This window comes from Maniola hyperantus, chromosome 5 (genome assembly GCF_902806685.2).
Source record: "Maniola hyperantus chromosome 5, iAphHyp1.2, whole genome shotgun sequence".
Taxonomy (NCBI): Eukaryota; Metazoa; Arthropoda; class Insecta; order Lepidoptera; family Nymphalidae; genus Maniola; species Maniola hyperantus.
The window spans coordinates 10588788-10613139 of NC_048540.1; the positions used below are offsets into that span (position 1 = coordinate 10588788).

General features: G+C 36.4%; 1 protein-coding gene across 14 annotated transcripts in view; it reads left to right on the forward strand.

Annotated features, from left to right (window-relative positions):
* The window catches only part of heph (polypyrimidine tract-binding protein 1 heph), a 554552-nt gene that overhangs the window by 274795 nt on the left and 255405 nt on the right, over positions 1–24352 (forward strand). For 2 of the 14 annotated variants that reach the window (XM_069498757.1, XM_069498759.1), the window contains exon 1: positions 13212–13711. The exons of the other annotated variants lie outside the window; for them this stretch is intronic. In XM_069498757.1, the coding sequence (XP_069354858.1) occupies positions 13709–13711 (3 nt within the window). In that variant the 5' untranslated portion in view covers positions 13212–13708. Of the gene's footprint in view, positions 1–13211; positions 13712–24352 lie in introns of those variants that run through there. 14 annotated transcript variants of the gene reach the window in all.

Genomic DNA, 24352 nt, shown 5'->3' on the forward strand with positions numbered 1-24352 from the left:
TCTTTAGTTACTAGCCACATTATGTCACGCAGTCAGTTTATATGTTTTTACGTAATTACTAGCGGATGTAGGTTTTTCTCTTCTTCTTTTCTAATTCTTTGATTTTCCGGGATAAAAAGAAGCCATCTTTGTCTTTTTCCAGAAATCAGTATGCGAGCTATTTTTGTATCAAATGTTTTGTCAAAATTCCGTGGAAACTCTTAAATTTTCTGGTACACAAAGCAAAATTTGTCCATTGTCCATCCCCGGCATATAAGCTTACTCTTGTATAATTCTTCATCAAAATCTGTAAAACAGATGGGCTGTGAATAGCTAGCAGATAGACAGACAGACGCACTGACACTCTTTCGCATGTATAATATTAGTATAGAAAAGCTGGTTAGCGAATACAATTTTAATTTAGCTTTAGACTTTTGAAATAACTGTTGCAACAATTTTAATCTCGGTGTATAGTTTAACGCGGTATCTTCCGAGTGAATGCACCAGTTAAGTACCAATTATCAAGCTCCCTTTGTAAAGAAAGTTCATTCTGTACCTACTCTAAAATAGGGTTGCCGACTGTTTTCCTGGGCATGCTCTAATTTTGTGTTGAGATCGATGAAATTCCTGCATACACCCGCTATCATCTTAGACTGCATAATCACTTACTATCAGGTGGGATTGCAGTCAAGGGCTAACTTGTATCTGAATAAAAAAAAAAAAAAAAATACAAATCTTTGAGCCGGTATAACTTTGACACTACAAATTTTTACGTAAATGCGACAAACCACAGACTGACATTTTTGTTTCTAGAATATACAAACATTACAAAACTTTATCGAGTTTGATTGGTTAATATTCAAATGAGAACCAAACTACGTGTATGTGGAATATGTTGGGGAGCGTGCTATGGTTACTTATATTAAAAAGAAGTGCAAGATCATAAAAATAGCCTTACCACCCTGCTATTGGCATCATTTTTTTCTCGCCTTGCCCTAGTGTAGGTATCTATTCAAAGCGCTGCGATGGGGTGCGGTGTGCTGCGCTGCGGCGCGGTGCGATGTAGTGCGATGCGGTGCGGTGTGGTGTGATGAGATACGGTGCGGTACAGTGTGGTACGGTGCGGTGTGGTGAGATGCAGTAGGTACGCTGCGGTACGGTGCGGTGCGGTGTCGACCGTCCTTAGTACCCTGTTGTCTACATAGGTAGGTTAGTAGTAGGAAGGTATAATTAGCCCACGTTTACTTTTACATCTTTTTTTCATACAAAATAGTCTACTATTTTTTTCTAGTTTTCATTCAAAAAATTTCAGAGAGCATTGGCATCCCTATCTATGTAGAGAGTCGCTTTGCGTATTTCTTAGACTTACATACACACGAGCTAAACTTATAACAATGTCGTCTACAAAGGGCATTTACAATGCAGAGTAAATACAATCATTTGGATACAAGGTCGTACGATACAAGCCTCGGGATGGCCTAAGTAAACCGCCTTTGAGTAACAACAGCCACAGCCCACAAAGTATGAAGTAACCGCTGTTGGACCGGACAATTTCGCCGTGAGGCCAGGCAAATATTCATATTTAATTCTATTCTGCCTTTGAACTTGCCTATTAGCAAACAGACCTTTTGAGGACCAATTTTGCATAAGATTAAAACTTTGCAATGTTAATGTTCATATTGTGTTCAAAGAATTTTTGTTTTATATTTGCACTACTTACTATATTATTGTGTTTTTGTGATCCGTAGGATAACCAGATTAACTGAATTGAAGTGGCAATGGGCAGGGCACGTGTACGAAACACCGATAGACGGTAACGGACGGTAACCGACAACTGTGCAACGGATGAACGTGATTTTTTGTATGGATAAAGGTAAAGACCTGGAGAGTGACATAGGCTACTTTTTATCCCGGCAAATCAAAGAGTTCCCACGGGATTTTTAAAAACCTAAATCTACGTGGATGGAATCATGGGCATCAGCTACTAGGTTATAAATTGTATCATGCGAGCAAAAGCTAGTTAATTATTGTATTCGTATCTTTTTTTTTCAATTGGCAGTGAGATTAAAAGTTGAGCCAGCGTCACGTCAATGTAGTAGGATGTACCGAATGATGAAAATCAAAATTGGAGGCGAATTGGTGAAAAATCGCCTTGAATTGGCTAACACTCTTTCGCAAGGAGCGAAACATTGATGTTCTTGTAATAAATTGTTAGGTGTAATGGTTGTAATGCGAAGTATGAGGAAGACCTGAAAGCAGTTACGTTTGGATGTTGATGACTTAAAAAAATAATTCCGTACCTATTTGGCTCGATTTTTCAATATGTCACAGAGATTATTATTTCAGCTACAGGTACTAAGCGGATGAAATTTAAAATACATTTTCGAACCTCAGTGTACGCGATACAACATTCGTTATTAAAATTTTAAAACTAATTCTGTACCTATGCTTAGTATGAGATTTTACATATCACCAACGTTGATAGAATTCGAGCGCCGGTATACAATAAAGTTAGAATTAAATGGATCTTAGGACTATTGATTGAAATTCAAAAATTCAGCTTCACCGATTTTATTTTCGCAAGGTTATACTTGGAGCGCTGGATGTAGAAGTTTTTTGAATTTATAGACCAGCTTGGCTGCAATCAGACCTGCTTGAAAGTAATAATGCAGCTTAAGATGGAGCGCACTTGCCTAAGATGCACTCTTGACTTATAGGTAGGTATTTAAGTTGGAGGGAAAACTGATACTGAAAGGGTCGTTCCATGTCCTAGCAGTTACAATCAGAAAAGAGGAGGCAAATTTCTTTGTACGTGTCCGTGGAATTTCGACTGCACGTACGGATGCAGATCTTGAAGTATGTACGACTTGAGCTTTGAAACAAGACAGGTAGAGTTTTTTCTACTTTTACGCTAAAATGCTACGACTTTCGAATGCTATCAACGTTGCTAAGATATAAAATCTTATACTAAGCCTTTTTGTACTCAGCAACTCAGCATCCAACCCGGCGACACATTAACTTGTAACCCTTCGTGTTAATCTAAATATCCTATTCCGTTTGTGAGCGAGCAAAAACACGGTATGCGGTTAGCCATACACCGTGGCTAAAGCAGCGAGCAGGGACTCTCGTTAAATAATTAACGATACATATAATATTTTATTCAGTTTTTAATTTTTCATCCCGTGGGTCACGAGATGTGGTCAGTTGGGCTTCCATTTTGTGTTTTGTGATCTCTTGATATCAAGTTAGGCCAGTATAATTTTTCTCCAAACTTTAATCTTGTTTGTATTTTTAAATTAAATTAAATTTTTAAATTAATTTTTAAATTAAGCGAGCATCGGCTAGTAAATTAATAATAATTATTAGAAATGTGTACTACTGTGGTGTTTAATTCGATTTCAATATTAGCCGTAGATCTTGTTCATATTATATAACCACTAATCTACTTATTCATAGTAACTTAAAACAGTACGTGAGTGACCAACGGGCATCGTAGGTACAGCATATACAGTAGCGTGCACAGGGTTTGAAGCCAGGGTAGGCACTAGTTAAGTAAGAGCCTGTTCACTGGCAGGTCATAATGAAAAATATGCATTGAGCTATTACAACTGGGGTAAGCAGTGCATTTATGCCTCTATGACCTGCACGCCACTGAGCATATACCTAGTAGACTGAGATTTGTGAAAGAAATATTCCTAAAGGAAAATTCCTACGGGATTTAAAAAAAGTCTAAAACTAAGAAATGAGCAAGTAACAGATTAACAATAATTATTTCCGAGCTCTGCCCGATTCGTCAACGTCAAATGCTTAATAAATGAAAAGGGGTCTGGACATACTGAATGTTATTAATATTGATAAGCTCCAAATGAGATCGCTTAAGTATTAATGAATTGCTAGAATACCGAGAAACTATGAAGCCAGACTCTCATATAATCCTATGAATTTTCCTTAATAAATTAAAATCCTACAGGTTCTAGTAGTGAATATAGCCTAGTGCTTAAGATGTCGGCCTCCTATTCTGAAGGTTTGTAGTTCGATCCCGGGCATGCACTTCTAACTTTAAGAGTTATGTGCGTTAACGGTGAAAGTAAACATCGCGAGGAAACTAACTAACGCTAAGAATTCTCCATAATTTTCTCAAAGGTGTGTAAAGTCTGTCAATCTACACTGGGCCAGCGTGGCAGACTATGCCCTAAACCCCTCGCATTCTGAAAGGAGACCCGTGCTCAGCAGTGGGCTGGCGAAGGGTTGATCATGATGATGATTACGATTGATAGATTTCCTATACCAAAACTGTCAAAACATCAGAATTATTACCTATTTTACAAACTATATCTATAATAATAAGTTTACATCCGATTAACTTTATAATTTGCACCTCTAGTTGAGAATACGTAATTGGTTTTTATTAATTCAACACTCAGGGACCAGGGTACAGTAACCCGACGTCACACCTGCATTTGTTGAACTTTGTGAATCTACGATGCTCATCTGAGCAAGACGGTCCCGTTGCGATTACTACGTATGTTATTATAAGGCTTAGGGCATATGCTGCGTGAAACACAGTGGGACGTAATTTATTACTAGTGGTTTTAAGTAAAAATAGATAAGGCTCTTCTAAATGCCGCAATGTGTAAGTAACTTATCGACAGATGACAGATGACTGATTAAGTCGTCTGTTAAGTCTGTTAAGGTACAATAAGTTTTTGACACAACACTGTTATGTCTAAAATAACCATAAAAGTGACAAATAACAACGTTGCTTGGTAACCTATCGACTAATTACTAATTTTTTTTCAGTCTTAACTGTAGCGGTTGTTTAACGTGCGCGCAAACAAAACCAAAGAAAAGCTCACTAAATAACTAATTTGATATGAAAATATTCTGAAATGGTAAAAAAAAACTGCCCACCGTTGTGCTCCTTGCCATAAAATAAAATCTGTAGGTCGATTTCGTAAAACCTGCATCAATCATTATTACAATCTCAATTGGTTTGATTAGCTGAATTTGTGCGATTCTTGTTGCAACAATGCATTGTAGCCAATAGTGAGCGAGCGTCAACCAATCAGAGGTGATTGCGATCGTGACATTGTAGCTGTCATTCTACCTCAATCGAGCAGCTGATTTAAGCTTATAGTTGTAGGTAAAATAGAAAACACTCAAAAATTTTAGACGTTCCGTAACATATTTATATTACAAGTACATATATTATTCTCATGAACACCGTCAGTGTCAAACTTCTAAACTTGTACCAGTTTGAGCCTGAAAGTTAAGTTAAAAAGTGTTGAGTGCTTTTTAATTAGCGTTATTCTTTTCTTCCCCTATTCTATATAATAAAATTAGGTTAGATAAAAAATGGAACGAAAATTGCTAATTTTAAAAAGGTGTTTAATTTTGTAAAGTTTCAAGTACCTTGGTTAGAAATTCGTGGTTTGCTTTTTAATAATACATACATGAATACATGCTTTCAGTTTTTAAAGTGAAGTTCAGATTTCGACAAAGAAAATCTTGCTACAATGTTTTTCCTCCTAGATATACACTATCACAGGGCGTGTCTATGTCGTGTTCCGTTTTGTTCCAGTTAGATTTATTTGAGTTTCTTTAAGATTAAACGAAAATGTACAATGAAAATGAAAACGAAACAAAGTGCAAACACACTGCGCTCTGGTACTACTATACTACCACTTTTATAAGTTACGCTGATGTTTACGCAGAAATCTTATTTTTGAATGACGCGAAAATATCTCAGCCAATCAGCGCGCGTCCTTCAGCGGAAGGACTAATAGCGATTAGTTGTTGCCTACGCGCCATGCTTTGTACGCGCGAATTATGAGCGAGATAGCATGAACGTGTTGTTCTTATGTTTAAAATCTTAACGTCAATCAATAAGGCCTGTATTTCATTGGTGTACCATTCGGTATAAGTCGGCGTTAGGTTGCGATTTTCTGCGCAAACGAATTTTGCCTATGCGACTTATAAAAATAGTAGTTCTGTACATTGTGTACTAACCCTTACTATAAATAATATATACACCATGGAAGTGCATGTTGCAGTGAAACAAGTTAATGCTCAATACAAAAAGTGCATTTAAATCCCAAACCATACGCGGCGGCGGCAGCGTAGCGTAAATGCCATGGTCACACATTGTGGCTACGCGATCATTGCGAGTTTTTCATCAATTTATGCCTTATTAAATTAATTTATGCGCTGCTACTTTTATATGTTTTGTATGTAAGTAGCTGTCTGTGCCTTCTTCCGCATTTTCGAAGGTTTATTACGTAAACTTACTCTTGACACTTCTGAATCTACACGCCAGGGTGAGTGCGTACTACGTTGTATACAGAGTGTAACCAACACGATAGCAAAAACGACGACTGGTGATAATTACTGATATGATACCACAAAAAAACGCGAAAAAATATCACGATATATTGCTAATAAAACATCTGACTGACGCTAAAGGATAACGAACGTTGCGTAAGTAGGCCACTCGGAGGCAATGCCGCATCGTAGGTGGGGTATTGACTTGAGCTTTACACGCTATGCAATGCGGGTTTGAAAAATACTAAATCACTAGAACTACAAAATGAGCAATTGGTTATTTATTAGTATTGGATTGTGTTTAGGTAGTATAACAATAACGCTACGTTTTTGCTAGCGTTCTAGTTACATCCTGTATGTGTAAAACAGTATATAGTTAAAGACGTCCACTGCTGGGCATAAAAAGTAGTCTATGTCACTCTCCAGGTCTTTAACTATTTATTGCCCATGCAAAAACTACGTCGATCCGTTGCTCCGGTGTGATGTGATTGAATGACAAATCAACAAACAAATTCCTTTCGCATTTATAATATGTGTAATAGTGTCATCATCATCATCATCATCAAAACCATGGCATGGGCAAGCAAACCTCAATTCATCAAATGCAGTTTTTTGTAGCTCCGAACCTCCAAAACACTTATGTCCTTCTTGACTCCGTCAATCCACCAACCTCTCGGTGTTCTTCGGCCTCTACGGGCCTTCTGGTTTGCTGTTCTTCGAGGTTCGTGTGTCGTCCATGCGTTGCCAATAATTGCTATATCTACAGAAATAACTATTGAAAAATCCTATTACAATGTAAAGGATTATTTAAATGATAAGAAAGCTTGGGAATGAATTGCCAAAGAGTTTTGATAGTTCTAATAAGTATAAGTGATTTTGTAAAGTGGTGATAATAAATATGAATAAAAATTCGTAGCTTTAGTTTCAAGTTTACGTAATAAATTATCACCACTAGGTACAACATTGTATTGCAAATTCAGCAATCGACAATCAGACACTGTACCTATACAAGAATACCCAATCTGAATACATATGTATATATATGATTTGAGTTTGAGTTTAATTGTTGACATCTTTTTAGGGTTCCGTACCTCAAAAGGAAAAACGGAACCCTTATAGGATCACTTTATTGTCTGTCTGTCTGTCTGTCAAGAAACCTACAGGGTACTTCCCGTGGACCTAGAATCATGAAATTTGGCAGGTAGGTAGATCTTATAGCTGACATTTGAGGAAAAATCTGAAAACTGTGAATTTAGGGTTAGATCACACAAAAAAAATTAAATTGTGGTCATGAACTAATAATTAGTATTTTCAACTTTCGAATTGAGTGACTATATCAAGTGGGGTATCATATGAAAGGTCTTCACCTGTACATTCTAAAACAGATTTTTATTTATTTTTATGCATCATAGTTTTTGAATTATCGTGCAAAATTTCGAAAAAATACGACTGTAGTACGGAACCCTCATTGCGCGAGTCTGACTCGCACTTGGCCGGTTTTTTAATGTATTCAAGTTGGTAATAAAGCAAATAATACAAACATACAGCGTGGCCGATCTATTGCAGTCACGGATTGCCTACAGATGCCTGTTTATTGTTTTCGTTTTTCGACCGGTATTTTGCATTTTTCCGATGCACTGCTCGTGGTAATTTTTTTGTCGGATTATGTTTACATTATAATGGGTGAAAATTATCAAAATATTTTGGTAACAACCTCACAAGGTATTTGTAGCTTGTTCATTATAAACAACAAATATTTCAATATTTTTTTAGTACGCGGAGATGGTATTTCATGAATTTCAATAACAGCCTGAATATGGAATTTCAAATATTTTTGTTTACATTAAAACACCGATAATAATTTACCATAGAATAATTTTGTTTAAATGTAAAATGCTTATCAACGTTCATGAATAAATTCATACTAATATAGTCAATGCGAAAATATGAGTAATGAGTATGTCTGTCTACCTGTTAAATATCTTTTCACGGGTCGATAGCTGTTTAACCGATTTCAACATTTAGAACAGAGATAGCTCTTCGGGGAAGAATACTTTTTGTCCTGAAAAAAAAGTTCTCACATGATTTAAAGAAACCCTAAATCCACGTGGGTAAATCCTCTATTTGATACATAGATAGATTGTATCCCGGAAATAGATGTAGGTTACTTTTATCCCGAAAAAATCAACACGGGATTATTTGATTGACGGAAAACCTAACCCTGCGTAAATGAAGCCGCGGGCATCATCTATTATACAATAAGCTACGACTCGACCAAAAATTTCATTCATTGTGCCACAAATTTAGCATATTATATTGAGGTCCCCACTTCCCAACGCCCAATGTTAAGGTCAAGTTACGTAACGCCCGGCGTAGACGGCTTGGCGGCGCGCGCGCAGGGTCAACGACCGGGGCCAGAGCGGGCGCGCCTCTAACTTTGAACTAAAGAATTCGCATACCTACCTATCTGGTTGCTTAATCTATCACATACATAATATTATACTTACATAGCTCTGTGGCCTCTGTTTAATGTTCTAGTCAACGTTCTATTTTGTAACTACCATTTGAAATTGTGTCTTAGGACTGTGACAGTATAGTTTAGTACTCCAGGAAAGGCGCTTTCAACGATGTGCTATTAATTTTCTGATCGTACATTCCTATACTATGATTGCCGTAAAGAATTTACTCGTAGGTACCAATAACCGCTAACCCTACAAGTACCTATAGAGTATGGAGTTTTAAATGATGCATTATATTTCTACGATATCTCTATACACTGTAGGGAAATAGTGGTGGGCTTAGAACAAGCCTCTTCTAATGTACTTCCATGGGACTCTATTCTGAAGAGTATGCGTAAAATGCATGCATAATTTTTGGTTAGGTTTAATTATTAAGGTAGGGTTGGGTATTTAAAGGTTGTAGTTACCAGCTTCCATTGGGATTTCTCCATGCTATTATCATCCGAAACTGTGTAGCTCTCAGCTTCATCTTCACAGATCACAAGTTGCCTGACTCGACTGGGGGAGGCTTATACATAATTATATATATGTATCGGTAGATATTATGACAACTGAAATATACGTCTTATTAATGTGTTTTGATTGCTTCTAAAACAACTCCTACAGCGCGGCGTTGCTAATTCTGTTTTACCTACTTCTATGTCTTTTACAATGCTTCCTAAGGTAAAAGATAGCACTAGATTTACTTAAGACTAGAAATTAGAAAATAATAAAAAAGAATTGACACCAATGTTACAAAATAAGTACTATAGTACGTGAAAGGTCGAGCTGGCAATCGGGAAGGAAACGCCCCGCAAACCCGCACATCCCCCGCGCTAATCGGTGCGGGCGATCGCGGGTAACGTGCGGGTGTGCGGGATGTCCCCCGCCATCTCAACCTGTCGCGGACTACAAGTATATCCTCCGCCTCTTCGTTACATACTGGAAAGAGCTCCTAAGCCTATTCCAAACCGAAACACTAATTTCATAAAGGAAACTTTAGACAAGGGGATCAACCTCTCGAAACACGTGTCAGTTCACCACAGCCCGTAATTACCTTGCCTTGTACTGATGACAAGAATTAATTAACACTATCGAAAGCAGACGCCCCGTCGGTAAAGCTGACACTCGCTACTTACGTGTAGCTACGCCGTTTGTCTAATCAACGGGAATTTCCAAATAATTGTAACTATAACACTACAACTATGATTATATTTCCATGGTATCAATAATTAAGTGTAAGGAATCTATTACACGATAAATGCCACAGTTTTGCGACTGCTGTGAGTTGTGACTGAATATGTCTAGGGCTAATGCGGACAGTGTGTGTTGCCAGTGATGATTGTTAACATATTATGTGGATTTAAGAGATATTGTCGTTAACTATGGGCTTCGTAAGAAAGCTCAAAATCACTCAGCGGGCGATGAAGAGAGCTATGCTTGGAGTCTCTACGTGGTTAAAATGATGAGATCCCTAATAAAACCAGAGTAACCGACGGAGCTCAACGGGTTGCGAAGCTGAAGTGGCAATAGGCAGGGTCCATGGTTCGAAAAACCGATAAACGTTGGGATGCTAAGTCCATGTGACCTTGCACCGGAAAGCGCAGTTTCCTCTAGATGGTCAGACGACATCAGATGAGTCGCAGAGAGGCGCTGGATTTAGGTGACGCAAAACTGTGATGTGGAAGTCTCTACAACAGACCTACTCGTATGTTATATAGTGGAAGTCTATCGGTTGACGATGATCATCAGTCTGGATAACCTAACGTTTAATATGTCAAGTAGATTTATGTAAAAGATATTTGCCCGACAATTACCTGAACATTTCTCTTCTCCATCAATCATTCATCAATCATTACGTCTTATGATTAACGGAATTGACTGCTGTAGAACCTGTCGTCTAATGCAGCGCTAGTGGTTTCGCATTTCATAACCCAACTAAACTACGTCGTGCCATACCGTAGTGATGCTGTCTGTGTATAAGACCCCAAGAGTAAATTTTCAACTTAACTAACTTGACTATAATATGTTATATGCGTTGGCATGAATCGGTCAATTTAGTAATAGACAGGCAAACGATATCTCCTTACAATACAGTTTATGTAAGATAACGTAACTCCGGCGTCACGTTCGCGTTTTGTAACGTGAAAAGTTCCATCCGAGCCCGTGTGAGCTTTTTGTGCAACGCCAACAGAAAGTGTTTTAAAAACAGGTAAAAAGAAATCCAAAAATCCACAATTTATTTATTTTATGTAGAACCGCTCGCGTCTCTTATGCTACATCTGGGACTCTACCATCGCACTGCAGTCTTGTCCATACTGCGACAAGGCTCTCTTGGCACTTGAGTGACATTCACAGGGGGGCGCTGTTGGAGAATAAGATGAGATGATGAACTTCCATACGAACTTTCATTCCCAATTTAGACTACCTACTAGAGGACACTATTAGAGGATGAATTTTCAATAAGTTTTTTTTATTGCTCATTAACGTTAGATAGGGCAATGCTGTGCAAAACGTGCTTCTAAACCTACCAGTTTAAGCTGTGCGTTGTTCATCGGTCCTTCTTTCCACGCACGTGCAAACTGTGGAACCAACTCCCATCGGCGGTGTTCCCACTAGATTATAACATGGGGTTATTCAAGGGGCGGACCAACAAATTCCTAAAAGGCGGGCAACGCATCGGCGGCTCCTCTGGTGCTGCAAATGTTCATGGGCGGCGGTAATCACTTAACATCAGGTGACCCGCCTGCTTGTTTGCTCGCTATATCTATTTAAAAAAAAAAATCGGATCACTCTGAGAATTTTATAGCAAGTAATAAATATACTAAGTCGCAGAAGTTATTTAAATGAAGAGATGTTGAATTTTCTCTTTACCTTTGATTTTCTTGTAGCCTTTCATATTCGACCTAAGTTTTGTTTACCTGTTAGCCACTAACGAGACGTACGTAATCTGCGTCTTTAGAACCAAAAAGGTCTTACCGTTGAAAACATACGGATGCACAAGTTGTCACAAATCATAATACCGTTCTATTCAAAACATTTATTACTTTGAATGTATGTTATGAGCCTATTTTGTTTTATGGTTTAGTAAACTTTCAGGCTTAATTAATATAAAGATTTACAATAAAAGTAAGTACGTTAAATCAACTCAAATCAAACTTATTTATTCAAAATAGATAAATACTAGTGGTGAACACTAGTATTTATCTTTGATTCTCAATTGTTGAATTTGATATATAGGTAGGTAGGTAGGTAATTGATTGTAATGGTGATAAATATAAATTATTAATTACGTTAACTTAAAAACTTTGTCAAACTTTATTTCGTTAGACGTTTCAAATTTGGCTAATGTAAAGATTAACAAGGCAACCCAAAACTTTTTATCACTCATAGGTAGTTCAATCAGAATTGCGAAATTTTAATAATTGCGGCAATGTGTCTTGAACCGAAGAAATACTTAAATATTTCAAATAATTTTGGATAGTTACGACCTTCGTCTACTGTCGACGAACATTGTCAGGAAACCTGCTTCAGGCAAGCAGTCAGTGCTTCAGTTCTCCATAATGTTCTCAAGGGTGTCTGCCAATCCTCACTTGACCAGGGTGGTGGGCTTTGGCCAAACCCTTCTCATGCTGAGAGGAGACCCGTGCTCTGCAGTGAGTCGCCTATGAGTTAATCATGATGAAACATCCACGTGCATTTTACATTTATCTTATTCGCGCGACGCAACGGTTCGTCTCAGAAACTACTCCTTGTGTTTTCACTGTAAAAGTAAATAGTGAACGACGTTAAAAGGCGCTTAATGCCCCTAAGCGTATACAATGAGCTTATACCGGATGCCTCTTGTGATGTCCTCTAACGAGTCCGATCTTCAGGATCAATACAATTTCATTCTAGTGATAAGGCAACTGAAATAATCCTTCGCCGGCTTTCTGTCTTCGATATGCCGAATATTATTAAGTATAAAAAAGATCGGACATTTATACGCTGACATTTTGTACCTATATTATGTATTTGTTGGTAACTTTTCATAATAATATGCACGTAAGCTAAGTAGGTACAATTTAATTGTGCTCGGTACTGATTTTAATTAACCTTTTAAATTAGAAATAAATTATATAAGTGCGTTAATTTTGTAATGAAATGTTTGTTTGAGCTTTAATTCAAGGCAAACATTAAAGTTATATTCATGAAAGTTTGTGTCCGGCGGCGGCGGCGTTGGTCATGCACGGGCGGCGCGGCGCGGCGATGTTTGTTGCAAAGAGTAGCGGAGCGAGGCTCCAGCGCGAGATGCAGAGTCGGAGGCTGAGCGAGCGCGGCGCAAGCGCCCAGGTGAGTCAGGTAGGCCCGCCCCTACGCCCTCCGCGCTCCTCGCGCACCTGCCTCGCCGCTCAGTCCACTGCCACACGCCGGCCTGGCGACTTGTGCTCCGTGCACGCCGCCACTTTCTCCACACTCTCGCGAGCCCTGCGCGTCGTTTCTCGCTTCTCCCGATCGCTCAGTTTCCCGCTCCCTACCGCGATCCGGCCCTTCCCGTACCCGACTCGACCCGCCGCGAAACTTTTCACGAGTTCCCGCGCTGTTTAAACTTGTACCGGTCTTTTTCGGGCATTCGACGACCGGCCGGAGACGGTATCGAGGAGTCGGCGGCGCGAGTGGCCGTCGAAAGCTCGAGGGTCGGCCGTGGATGCGGTCGTGAGAGACGTGGGAGAGGCCTCGAGGAGGCCGTCGGCACGCTGTTCCCGCCGCAGCTTGGGTGCGTGTCCTACGCGACGCCGTGCGCCTGCTGCCCGCCGCTGATCCTGCAGCACCCGCTCCCATTGCCACTGCCCCTCCCATTGCCCCTCGCCTTCCCGCTCCAAGCTCTTGATCCCCAACTCGCTAAACACCAGCGTCTGCTGCTCTCTAACATGGTAAGTCCGCTCAATGTTTCCCGCCTATCTGCACGCACTCGACCGATATAAGTTTCCACGAATGAAGAGCTCGACGCCGCAAAGATTGCATCTGATAACAACTCTCCCAACTAAATACAGCGATATCATCGCTGTTTTCATATGGTAAATGCCGCACTACTGTGAGACGTCTCACAGTGTATGGACAAATAAATAAACAAAGTTTCAGGTATGTATACCTACGTATTGAAATGCTTCTACTTGACTTATTTCAGCCAAAGTAACAGGAAGTTGAAATTTTAAACGTGTAAGACTCCTGAGTGGACTAAAACTAGAGTATGAAGTATTTCAGGGTATTGTATTGCATTGGTAAAGTGTCTTATTTAAAAAAAAACATCCATTCTAAGAAAAATTCGTAAATATGACACAAATTTTGGAAGAACAGTTCTTATACTAGAAACGAAATAACTACTGCAAAGGTGGTAGGTACTATGTGTTACATATATGCGTATTAAGTACTGCTTTTCATCGTATGTATTAATGAACAAATAACTCGAAATTGAACAGTTTATTAGAAGATGATAGAGCCTCTGCTAATAAACTACACGTATTCACGATAGTATTTGAGAACTCTTACCAAGCAATACCTACTATCACTGAAAACTTAAAACGCAATTTGAATGCAATCGGCGAAGTAAAGAGGCGGAGATCGAACAAAGCGGACTACGTCGATAACTAAATTAACTTTTGTTTATAATTCGAGGGAGATCCTTATCTTGTTTCCGATGTGCCGACTGGTCGCCCCAGCCATGAAAGTAAACGGTGATGACAGAAGTTTCACTCAAAATGGAAGTCGCATCAAACTTTTCTCATTAAGACCTTCCGTCAAAGGTAGTGTGTTTACGTTATTTTAATACCTGCTTATTGCCCGCAAAACTAATTTATGACAAGCCTCAGCCTCAAGTTTTTGAGCAAGTCAAATATACTTACTGCTCCCAGGAATACCTACCTACGTAATAACTTAAAATTCATGAGTCTATGAGAAATTGAACAAACTGAGCCATAACATTACAGAATAGAATAGAATATATTTTTAATTAAGTAAACTTTTAGAAGTGCTTTTAAATCGTCAAATAATTTATCATACTTAGATATGTTGCGTTTATACTTATTATTACATCTACGAGTTAACCAGAAGTAACATAGGCTATAAATTATTTATTTACGCGGACAAAGTCGCAGGCAAAAGCTAGTGGCATATAAAATTCGTGCTCGGTAACGAGTAAGACAGAAGATGCAAAACGTGTAAGAGTAGAAGAGATAGTGCTCTACGAATGTGCCCTAAGTGTGGTAGTTTCAAATGATACATACGTATCATCGCTTTAAATACATTTATATAATATCATTGTTTCTGAGCAAATAAAAGAATTTAATATATTTTCATATCAAACAGATACATACTTATAATATTAAATAAGAATTTCCAATTAACTTTACCAGCAGCGTTGCAATTTACTTTCCTAGATCACTAATGACTGAATTAAAATGCACATACGGAGTCGCATTATGTAGTTAAATATTTCTGATACAATATTGGTTAATGTAAACGTAACATACTAATACCAACCTCCGACCTAATGATACCCAGTATCGGTCCCAAACTAATGAGTGTAAAACTACACAATAAAATCCCAGACCAAATAAAAGCGATAGAGAGAGAGATAGATATTATAGCATATTTATGAATTCATTAAAAAAGTTTGTAATAAACAAAGCCTAGTATACAGTTTAACGACTATTTTAAAATTAAATACAGCGTCTGTCTGCTAATCTATAAACTGTGGAACCACAACGGGGTTCCAATTTAATAATATAACCTGTATCTAATTCAAAATTTGTAAATATGAGTTGTGTATAATATTGGAATGCAAAATAAATGAATATAAATACTCAATATATTCAATTGAATAATATGATATTATTTGAATGATTGTCACGTTCATTGAAAATATTCAAAGTCGCGACAAAGTAACGGTCGAAAAAAGTTACTAGACACATTATGTTGTTCAGCTATCTATGTAGTTAAGTTTGGCCGACTGGCTAACGGGAAATGTTCATATGATGAAACTTTAACATCAACATTTATATTAGAAGAGGTATTTTAAAATATGTTAAAGATTGACATCAATTTCTGAGGTTTAGCCTAGGTATATCTTATAAATCATGAATTTCTTGATATGAACATATTATTTAAGTATAATATTTTGATAGAGGTAGGATAGCTAGCAATAACTGACTATACGACCACACATACCGCATCTATAAAATTTATAAAAAGTTCAGTAGTTACTCGCATCATTGCATTAGATATCATTAGAATATATTCGGATTCAGTTAATTTTCCTAGAAAATATAAACCTAAACTGAAGCCTACACCGAAAATGCTACGTAAATCACTAAAGGCTTAAAAATACAAAACTACTCGTTCACATTTTGTAGATGTAAACTTTAATATTTAAGCTGGAATAGGTAATTTCCTCTGCTCAGTTTCAACTTTCAAACAAGAGCAACATAAAGACAAATATTTTAGCTTTTTTTTTGTGGAACTGAATATTCTCTTACGCCAACTGAGGTCAAAAGAAGTACTACTAAATATTACGACATACGCGTAATTTATTCTTGTTAAAGCGTTGATCTCTCAACCAAATGAGTTCTGCAACCATTTATAAATAAAATAGCCTACCCGACCCAGCTTCGCTTGGAGGGAATATCTGAAAATCCTATCTACATACAACCTTCAAAAAGAAAATTCCAGATCTAGCAGTTTGAGCTATACATTAAGACGTCATAAGTCAGTCATTTCCCCTTTTATATGTATTATGTACAGATTTGACTCTATAATTTGATAGTTACTTATTTGATAGTTGCGGTCAATGATTTTTCTAGGTTTCCGTACCTCAAAAGGAAAAAAGGAACCCTTATAGGATCACTTCGTTGTCTGTCTGTCTGTCTGTCCGTCTGTCGTATCTATAAACCTATAGGGTACTTCCCGTTGACCTATAACTATGAAATTTGCCAGGTAGGTAGGTCTTATAGCACAAGTAAAAGAAAACATCCGAAAACTGTGAATTTGTGGTTACATCACAAAAAAATATTAAAATGTCTAAGTAATTAGTATTTTTAATTTTCAAAGTATGATAAGTATACTAAGCGAGGTATCATATGAAAGGGCTTTACCTGTACATTCTAAAATAGATTTTTATTTATTTTTATTTGTTTTTGATTTATCGTGCAAAATGTCGAAAAAAATACCCACGTACGGAACCCTCGGTGCGTGAGCCTGACTAGCACTTGGTCGGTTCACAACCAATCGTAATTTGTGAACCCAAAGCTCTAAACTTGGAAGTATAAACTGTAGGTAGTTCGACGTGTTAACCAGATTCTATTACAACGTTAGTTTAAGTATACGCAAAACCTGATAGTAGTTTGTTCAGAATCAGTAACAGAATCGATTGCAATCATTTTTACTAAGTGTTATATTTTGACCAAAAATACTTAAAGATCCTGCAAGTTTGGACACCTAGTCGAATGACGGCATGCTCCAGCTGATTCAAGCCGTGCAAGCGGGAGCGCGCAAGATCGACGCCAGCCGTCTCGTTCGCTCACAGCTGCTCGCTTAGGTTGACCATGTTTTTGCAATGACAACGACTCTACACAAGGCTTATAACTTCGTAAATTTTCATTAAATATTTTTGAAATTTTGTATACATATTCTTTATGTAAAAATATTCGACATATGTTTCGGTTTTTGCGTTAACTAAAACTAACGTTGTATATTGTTCTACGGTATTCTATAACAGAAAGCATCGCTTGCATGTATCGTGGTTGCCGCGCTCATCATTATATCAGTTTCACCGCAATTTCGCTCGAAAGCGCGGCGCGACCGCGCGAAACGACGTTCACGACACAAGTATGCGATTAATTGCATTCAGATATCTAACACGTGTATAAATTTCTATTTAACAAACAATTATACAACAAAAAGCAATTTTGTCGAAAGAAATACCGATGGCCGATTTACTAACCACGTTTTTACGCCTCTTATGTGCGTACGATACATGCAGGAATGTACTTTTATTGACGATTTCTCAAGACGCATCTCTCATCTCAGATGTCTCATCTTTTATTTATCCTATCGTAAAATAAATAATTGATGGTAAAGTGTTATAAATACTTACGGTACTCTAAAATTTAATAGTAGGCAATATAACAGTGGATATAAATAAAAATACCCAAAAGCTACGACAACTTTGTTCAAACCTCTATCGCGGTATATCTAAGGTAAATTTTATATAATTCAGACATGTGGCTAGTGATAAAATGCTTATATACCTCCACATGTCATTAAGTGAGGCTTCTATCGTCATTATGATTTTGAACTCTGAGAGGCCCCGTTGCGTCATTGGGCAAACTATTTTTAACTTTAAACGTAAGCTGTGGCGATTTAATGAATTGTTATTTAGTTGAAACCTTAAAATGAATACTATTTACTATAATATTTAAAAAAAATACTAATTGGCTCTTGAATTCCCATTCATGACATTTTTTTAATAACTTTTAACCTGTTTCTATTTAATACGCATAACAACAACCTCTATGACGTAACGACTTAATTTTACAAAAGAATAAAAGAGATAGGATTTTTCTTTAAATGCCTATATAGGAAGCGTCAGCTTGACTTTTTATTATTAGGCGGATACAGTTTTTGACCCAACCTATCTGAATGTTTTCGGTCTGGTTTATAAAGTACGTTGCTCCATATTATTCCGATGTGATTGGCACTTATAACTACAATCAAAACATATCTACTATTATAAATGCGTGTAAATGCCTGCTTATAGTGAAAATTTCAGTCTGTCTATCTGTTACCTTTTTACGGCCCATTCGCTTAACTTATTTTGACGTTTGATACAGAGAAATCTTCCCAAAGACGGACTATTTTTTATCCTGGAAAATCAAAGAGTTCTCATTGGATTTTTAAAAACCTAAACAGACGAAGTTGTGGACATTATGTAAATTACTATAAAACTTACATTTAAGGCGACGTACCTATCTGCCCAACTTTACATATACATTACTATACAAATCAGAAGTTAAAAATGATTATTACAGTTTAATATTGAACAAAAATGTCCTGTAATCTCGTCCCGTGAAAGCGCTTGACTGTTTTTATTATTTTTCTTTGGGTCAAGACATCGTTATGACATCCGGAAGAGTACTCGACTCCCCGCGTTCAAGTACTAATTCGTTGCCGTTCTTAATTCCAATGTTGACAGATACAATTACATAGCCATTATATACGACGGGCTCTCTTTAAAAAGGTTCAGCACTCGATCCATAAAACTCTTACGTGATCAACAATCATCTACCCTTGGCTCACGAGCACTGCTCAGCGGTACCTGGTTGGGCTCCCATTGTCTCTCTGTTCAGTCTTTCCTTCATTACTAAGATTGTGGTTCTGGTGACATTCCAGCCTCTATAGGATCAGCTGTTTTAATGTCGGTGACCATTTTTAGTTTTGTAATTAATACTTAATATTTTTCAACCATCTTGTTGAAAAATATCTTGGCCCAGAAATGGTAAAAGAAAGTTATGCTATAAACAATATACAAACTAATAAGATTTTCTTTATAAAATATTATGGGTAAAAGTTAGTCCCACCTTAGGCTGTATTATCACCTACTATTAAGTATAAATGCATTCAAGCGCAAGCAGCTCTATCGACCAATCAAAATGGTTTCTAAGATAAGGGCTTACAGCTTGCGTTAGAAATCATATCCTAAATGCGTTTTCTATCAACCAATAAAAATTACTCTCTACGACACGTTTTTTTTTTGGGGGAAAACGCTAGTTCTATTGCCGCTCTCTGCTATAACTTACGCCAAAATTGAATAATAAAAGGTCATCGTGCCGGCTTACGAACCGGAACGCCCGTAGACTAACGTGTGGCGAGTAAAAAACTGTCTTACTATTTGTTGAAATAAATCTATATTCTTATTATTGCTTCACTCATACGCACCTGCATTTTTTGCTAGACTAGTATTGTATCTTTGTAAGTTTTTGTGTATTCATGTTAAAAACTCCCACCACTTTTTTACCGTCTGCCTTTACACTTGACATCATTGGTCTATAATGAAATGAATTTGATCAAATGAAAAGTACAAAAACTAGTCAAGTGCGTATTAGAAAATCATAAGATATGGTTCCCTAGTCATGTTAGTTGCTATAAATTGCATTATTTTCTGCTAAAATTTATTGTTAAAGTTATTGTTATTGTTTCTGCTAAAGTTTATTGTTAAAATGATTGTGATGTGACCCACTGAGAGACGAAAAGACGGACTGGATGAAACCTTGATTGTTCCTTGTTTTATAACGGACCCCTAAACACCATTCAGTCAGTACCTCTGACTTGCTTATTGTAACATACCTACTCTTAAAAAATCGTTTACGATAAAATTGCGTAATTTTACTGAATAAGTACCAAAACCAACTAATATCTAACGTGGGGCCTTGAGAAACGGAAGCCTTAAAAGAATAATTTAATGTCCATAAGATTCCGTGTTTCCTTTCAAACCTGCTGAAGTCTGGCCGTGCTCGTTAGATTGCAAATAAATGTGTATTTAAATGTTAATCTAATTTAAATAACTCATTGGTATTGGCCTTTTTTTCTAAATAAACCACTGCCCTAATTTTTTTCAACAATCTTCAACGACTTAGCAAAATACGTATGATTTTTTAACACAGTCGAAGAGTCTCTCTTTCTGGTGTTACAATTTTATTTCTAAAATCACGATTGATTAGGTGAAGTCGTTTTTCTTTCCGCTTAGATGAAAGTCGGAGATAGTATAACTCCTAATATATTCGTATCGCTTCTGGCGACTTGAAATTATTCCGCTGCAATGGTAAAATACGGTACTAAATGTCAGAGTAACGAATTTTTCTCTCTAATTACTTGGTGTCAGGGCGATTGTGCAGGAAGTGCTCTCGCGCTGGACAAAGGAGTCTGCGACGTTCATTAATAAGATCCTTCTAACTGCAATTTCCCTGAATAAAACCCGGGGGTCTCGTTAAAAATATTAATATCGGCGATATACCCACCCCCTTAATGGCGCCGATTATTTAAATCCTTTGTCCTGCTTAGCTGTATCGCTTTAATTACAAATTCATTTTACTAGCGTTTGAAATATGGTGCAGCGGGAGAATTAGGGGCAGCTTATACCTACATCATGTGGGGAAACTTATGATTTTCATCCCAATAACCTATATAAGATAATATTATGTTTATATCCGTACTTACATAGTAATATCGTAAAAGCAAAAGTTTGCTTGTTTTTAACTCTTTATTGCACTTAGCAATTTTAATAAAAATTCTACCCGAACGAAGTCGGGGCAGGCCAGCTGGTTTTATCCTACTAATATTATAAATGTGAAAGTGTGGATGTTTGGATGTTTGTTACTCAATCACGCAAAAACGGCTGAACGGATTTGGATGAAATTTAGAATGGAGATAGATTATACCCTCGATTCACACATAGGCTACTTTTTATCCCGGAAAATCAAAGAGTTCCCTTGGGATTTTGAAAAATGAAAATCCACGTCGACGAAGTCGCGGGCATCAGCTAGTATTGTATAAAAACTTAAATTGATACACGAAAATACTTAAGGTGAAAAAAAATTCTGAAGCTCTATTATTTTGTTTATTGGTTTTCGATTTTCACAGAATCTTATTGAACTGATTTTATTGGGGTAGGGTGAAAGTACAAGGTCAGACTAAAAATTAAGTTTTGATTTATTAAAAACCATTGACCTAGCAAAGTTACGAATAAGATCAGTGACTGAAACTAAAAGAGTAGGTATTTTTCTCTGTAGATCGAGAAGAATCAATTTTGCGTTTTTAGGGTTCCGTTCTAAAATGGTAAAAAGTAAATTCTTATGGTACGAACAAGTCCGTCATTTCTAGTTATTTCAGTAGGTAACTACGTATATTTTTGTAAGCTATCGGCTTGAAATTTGGAATTAGTAGTTTTAATTATTTTCTTTCTCAATTTTAATGCTAATAAAATATTTCAAAAAAAATATTATTATTACGATCATAAAAGGGGTTGAAATGGGTGGTTGAAATTTTGAAGTGGGGTTACTAAACTAAAACTCAAACCCATCCAATGTTATTTACGTAATCAGCAATAAACTTTGTTTTAATGAAATATAGTGGTAAAATTATCGTTATTTTTCAACAGTTATTTTTTTCCCATAAAAAATATTAGGACTCCGACGAAAATAAACAACTCTGAACGACGACAGAAAAATCATTTGAGAATACTTTCTTTGATGTAATAATATAATTTCACTCTTACTACCAACAAATTCATTTTAATTTTGCGTTTGCCGTATTTCAACAAAGCCCGTTGCTAGATCCGTTATAATGTCTTCATAAAAAATACGTCACGGCAAAGAAAGGATAGAGGGAAAAAGGTGCTTCTTCCCTCTTTGTGATACAGGTAATGAAAAAAATGGACTAGGTCATCATGAAAAGCTTTTACATAAGCTTATTAATTTTGCTTTCTTCTCGACATTTTCGTAAACATAATCGGATTTTTCTACGAATGTGCATATTGGATTGTCTTTGAACGAAACAAAGAGATATTTCATAGGTATTATGGTAATTTCATTTTAGGTATGTTAAAATTTTCAACATAAATAAGTTATGAACGAACTACACGATAATTTTTTCCTAAGATAGTTATGTGAAGTATCTTGGAACTAATGGAATCTTGAAATAAATTCTGAGATAAATCTTAAGTATAAGTCCTGCCTACAGAAAGAAGTATAAGGTGGAAAAGCCTGAAAAGCACATTAAGATAAAATCAATTCGAACAAAAATACTATTATTGGTATAGCAACCGGCTTTTTGAAATGAACTAAAATAACAATACTTTGCTAAATATGACTAAATGTTATGATGTTTTGTTCTTCATTCTACTTTATAGCATGCAAATATTATTTATACCATATAAACATAGGTATACCTACTAATATTATACAAATGCACTGTTTACGCAAAATTTGTTTTTATTGCGTAATTTTGGCTACCATCTTGGAAAAACAAAATCCCTAAAATATCGTAGTTGTACCTACTAAGTGCGCTTTCTTATACGGCTAAGCGCTTTCCACTCTATCTAAAACGCTACTTGAGTAGTTAATAGAAAATATTGCCTAAGAGAATTTCATGTTTTACAACTTTTCTAATAACTCTAAATATAATTTATATGACAGATAAATAAAGCAATAAATGAAGGAAAACATGTTTTAGAGGTTTTATGTTTTCCCGAGGTGTTGGTAAATAATATCGTGTAATTCATTATGCATTTGGTGTGCCAATTTATTAGGGGGCTATAACCTATCATTTACAACAAGAATCATTTTTGTTGCAATTAGTTCAACACTATACTTAACTAATTTTTTAAGAGATTCCTACACACGTATTATTGTAAACATGTGAGGTGAAAACGATTATGTACGTTACAATTGCCTAGTTTTTAGGTCTTGTACGTAGGTAACCTAGAACAGTTCACAGGCAGGCGTGTGAAAGATGCCGTGTGAAAGAACCTACAAAGGGATCGTTCAGAGCAAAAGAAATACTATTTTCTCGTTCCAAGTAAGTATAGCTGTAGAAAAGTACATCTATTAATATATTGCAAAGACTAGACACAAAGTGTAAAAATAACAATCACGTATTTTGATGTCGAATGATTTAATTTTTCCGTTGTTTCTTAATAGATTTACCTGCCTTTAAAATTGTTGGCTTTTAGTAAAGTCATTATACTATGTTATAAATATTTTGTCGGTAGCACTAAAAATCTAAAAAAAAATGCCCCAGAATTGAGAACCTCCTGCTTTTTTCGGAACTAGGTTAAAATAAAGTGATTTATTTTATAAATACATAATCGAGTTAATAATAACTAGACGACGATCTTTAAGATTATGTTTAAAAAGTTTACATTCCTTAAATGAACAAAAGATTCGCTTAATCTAAATCTAATTATTATTGGTGAATAATTTAGTTTAAGTAATAGTAATAATTTAATAAATTAAAAACTAAGTTTGCACACTATACGTTTTGCGACATCATTCCTCATATCTATGGATGGCTAAGGTTTGGAATATTTTTCCGCGATCTGTTTTGCCCACCAAATAAATTAAAAAAAAAAATCTTCATTTTAGGGTTCGTTCAGGCTTTGTCTTACTCATGTTCATTTTCTGGCCCATCTGATGTTGTAAAACTCTGTTTTTTTCAATCTGTATTTTTGATAATGCTTTTAGTTTATCTTGAAACTGAAAATGTTTTTACATCAAACTCTTTAGTAATTTACCGATTCTTAAAAAAATACATTAATAAAATATGAATGCAGAGAATTCAATCTGCCACAGTCTCCTCGGTAGAAGCTGAACGATAGTTTTGATATCGTTCGTTAAAGCGCCTGTAAACCAATATTGCCTTTAATGGCCGCCCATTTGATTGTTTATACAGGTTTTCCGCTGTAAAAGTCGAAACTCACGGTGAGATTTAATACTTTACTAACAATAACAAATCGGATTTGCTTT